Genomic DNA, 1,959 nt, shown 5'->3' on the forward strand with positions numbered 1-1,959 from the left:
GTCGAAGTTCATCGCGGTCAGCGCCCCGTTGTTGAAAATTTCATGCGGCTGAACGCAGCGTCAGTCCTTCTCTCCTGTCAGTTCAGTCTTCTCGTCTCGATCCGTCTCCCCTGTACTTCTATGTAGTTCGCCGTCGGAATTCTATCTCTCGTTATCGTGTTTCAGGGTGTGGTCAGAGGCTCGAGCCAGGTGATGGGAGTTGATGAATTAGGGCCTTCGGCGTCCATAAAGGTGAAGAAGGTACGTCGTAGATAGACATTCTTACTAAGAGATTGACCTTCCATGGCAGTCTCTAACTCAGCGACAGATAACCATAGTAGTAGTGAGGGTTCAGCATTGCTGAATCGGCAGTACCGAGGACTTCAAGGAGCTCAGCCAGCGGGTTCTCCACCATGTTAGCAGTAACATCCGCACTGGTTGACCCAACAACACTTGGGATAGCCATAATGGGTAATAAGGCCTCTTATCTTCTCATCCATTTCAGCCTGAGGGCTGCGAGCCGTTTCATGCTGCGAATAATGAGCGAGCGAGATTCGTGTATACGTGCGCGAACACCTCCGTTCACCAAGATTCCGCACAACCTTATGCGGTGTAAACCTGCCACAAACCGTACACGGATAGACCAACTATAAGAAAATGAAGAAGTCAGACAGACACGATCACCGTTGGAGGCGGCTGCTTAGATCGTCGTAATGGTTTACGCGACATGTCCGTTGCGCGTTTGTGGGGTACCCGTTGGGGTTTGTAGTGTACCCGTTATGAACGGCCAAAGGTGAGGGACGCTGGCACAACATCTCCTATGCTACCTCCATTTCCGGTCGAAGTTCATCGCGGTCAGCGCCCCGTTGTTGAAAATTTCATGCGGCTGAACGCGGCGTCAGTCGTTTTCTCCTGTCAGTTCAGTCTTCTCGTCTCGATCCGTCTCCCCTACTTCTATGTGGTTCGCCGTCGGAATTCTATCTCTCGTTATCGTGGCTCAGGGTGTGGTCAGAGGCTCGAGCCAGGTGATTGGAGTTGATGACATCGAGCAAGCCTTCCAGGAGTTCATAAGGATGTGAGGTGCACCGTCAGACTGATAGCGTTAGTCGGCGTACAGACATCGGCGGTCCCCCTCTATTCCGATCTCGCAGGTACAACAAGAAGTACGATTCGAAGGAACAGTACGAGGTTGCGAAGGCTGCTTTCATGCATAGTTTGAGGGAGATAAACGATCTGGAGGCCTATGGTGAATGATGCCACACCCACGATGCCAGCGATTATGCTCTACTGTTGTGTAATTCAGGCGACATATCTCATGAGATCGGCCTCAATGAGCATGCTGATATACCACGTGAAGTATTCAATGAAGTGTTAACGTATGATCAGGATCCTGAACCCGAGGAGGAGCGAACATTCTCGAATATCAATGGGTCAACCTGTGAGGCTACTCTCTTATCGCTTCACGCAGAGGATAACCTTCCCAGACCTAGAAGACAACTTGAAGGCTCCTCCTGCGTCGGTGGATTGGGAGGCTCTAGGCGCGTTGGGGCCAGTGCGAGATCAAACAGAACATTGTGGTAGCTGCTACGCGATAGCAGCCGCTGGTGAGTCTCCAGTTGGATCGAATATTTCGGCGCGAAACCTCACTCGTGCTCGTCTTTGTTCATTGCCTTGGTTGCTCCACTTCAGTCGTGCTGGAAAGCCGTTTCAAGATACAGGCCGGGATTCCCAAAGTCGTCCCATTTTCAGCTCAACAGATAGTCGACTGTAGTCGGCCATATGGCAATATGTGAGTCGACGACGATACTTTTGCCTGAGCGTGGGTCCTCGATAAGAATCCATCTTGTACGTGTTCTCATAGTCATTACGACTCAGTATACTTCAGAGTTGCACTGGAGTTCAGTGAGCATCATATAAATATGTCATGGACGAGGGTATCGTTAAGATGCAGCTACCCTTATGAGGCTAAGTTTGGATCGT

The 1,959-nt window shown here is 50.5% G+C and overlaps 1 protein-coding gene across 1 annotated transcript; it reads left to right on the top strand.

Annotated features, from left to right (window-relative positions):
- Positions 1-935: 935 nt before the first annotated feature.
- Positions 936-1,233, top strand: Pmar_PMAR024817 (hypothetical protein; the record flags this gene model as incomplete). The annotated part of the gene is made up of 2 exons (XM_002764558.1): positions 936-1,054; positions 1,131-1,233. The coding sequence occupies 2 exons, from the start codon at positions 936-938 to the stop codon at positions 1,231-1,233; spliced, it is 222 nt and encodes a 73-aa protein (XP_002764604.1).
- Positions 1,234-1,959: the final 726 nt, after the last annotated feature.

The sequence above is a fragment of the Perkinsus marinus genome (genome assembly GCF_000006405.1).
Source record: "Perkinsus marinus ATCC 50983 genomic scaffold scf_1104296977064, whole genome shotgun sequence".
Classification (NCBI taxonomy): Eukaryota; Perkinsozoa; order Perkinsida; family Perkinsidae; genus Perkinsus; species Perkinsus marinus.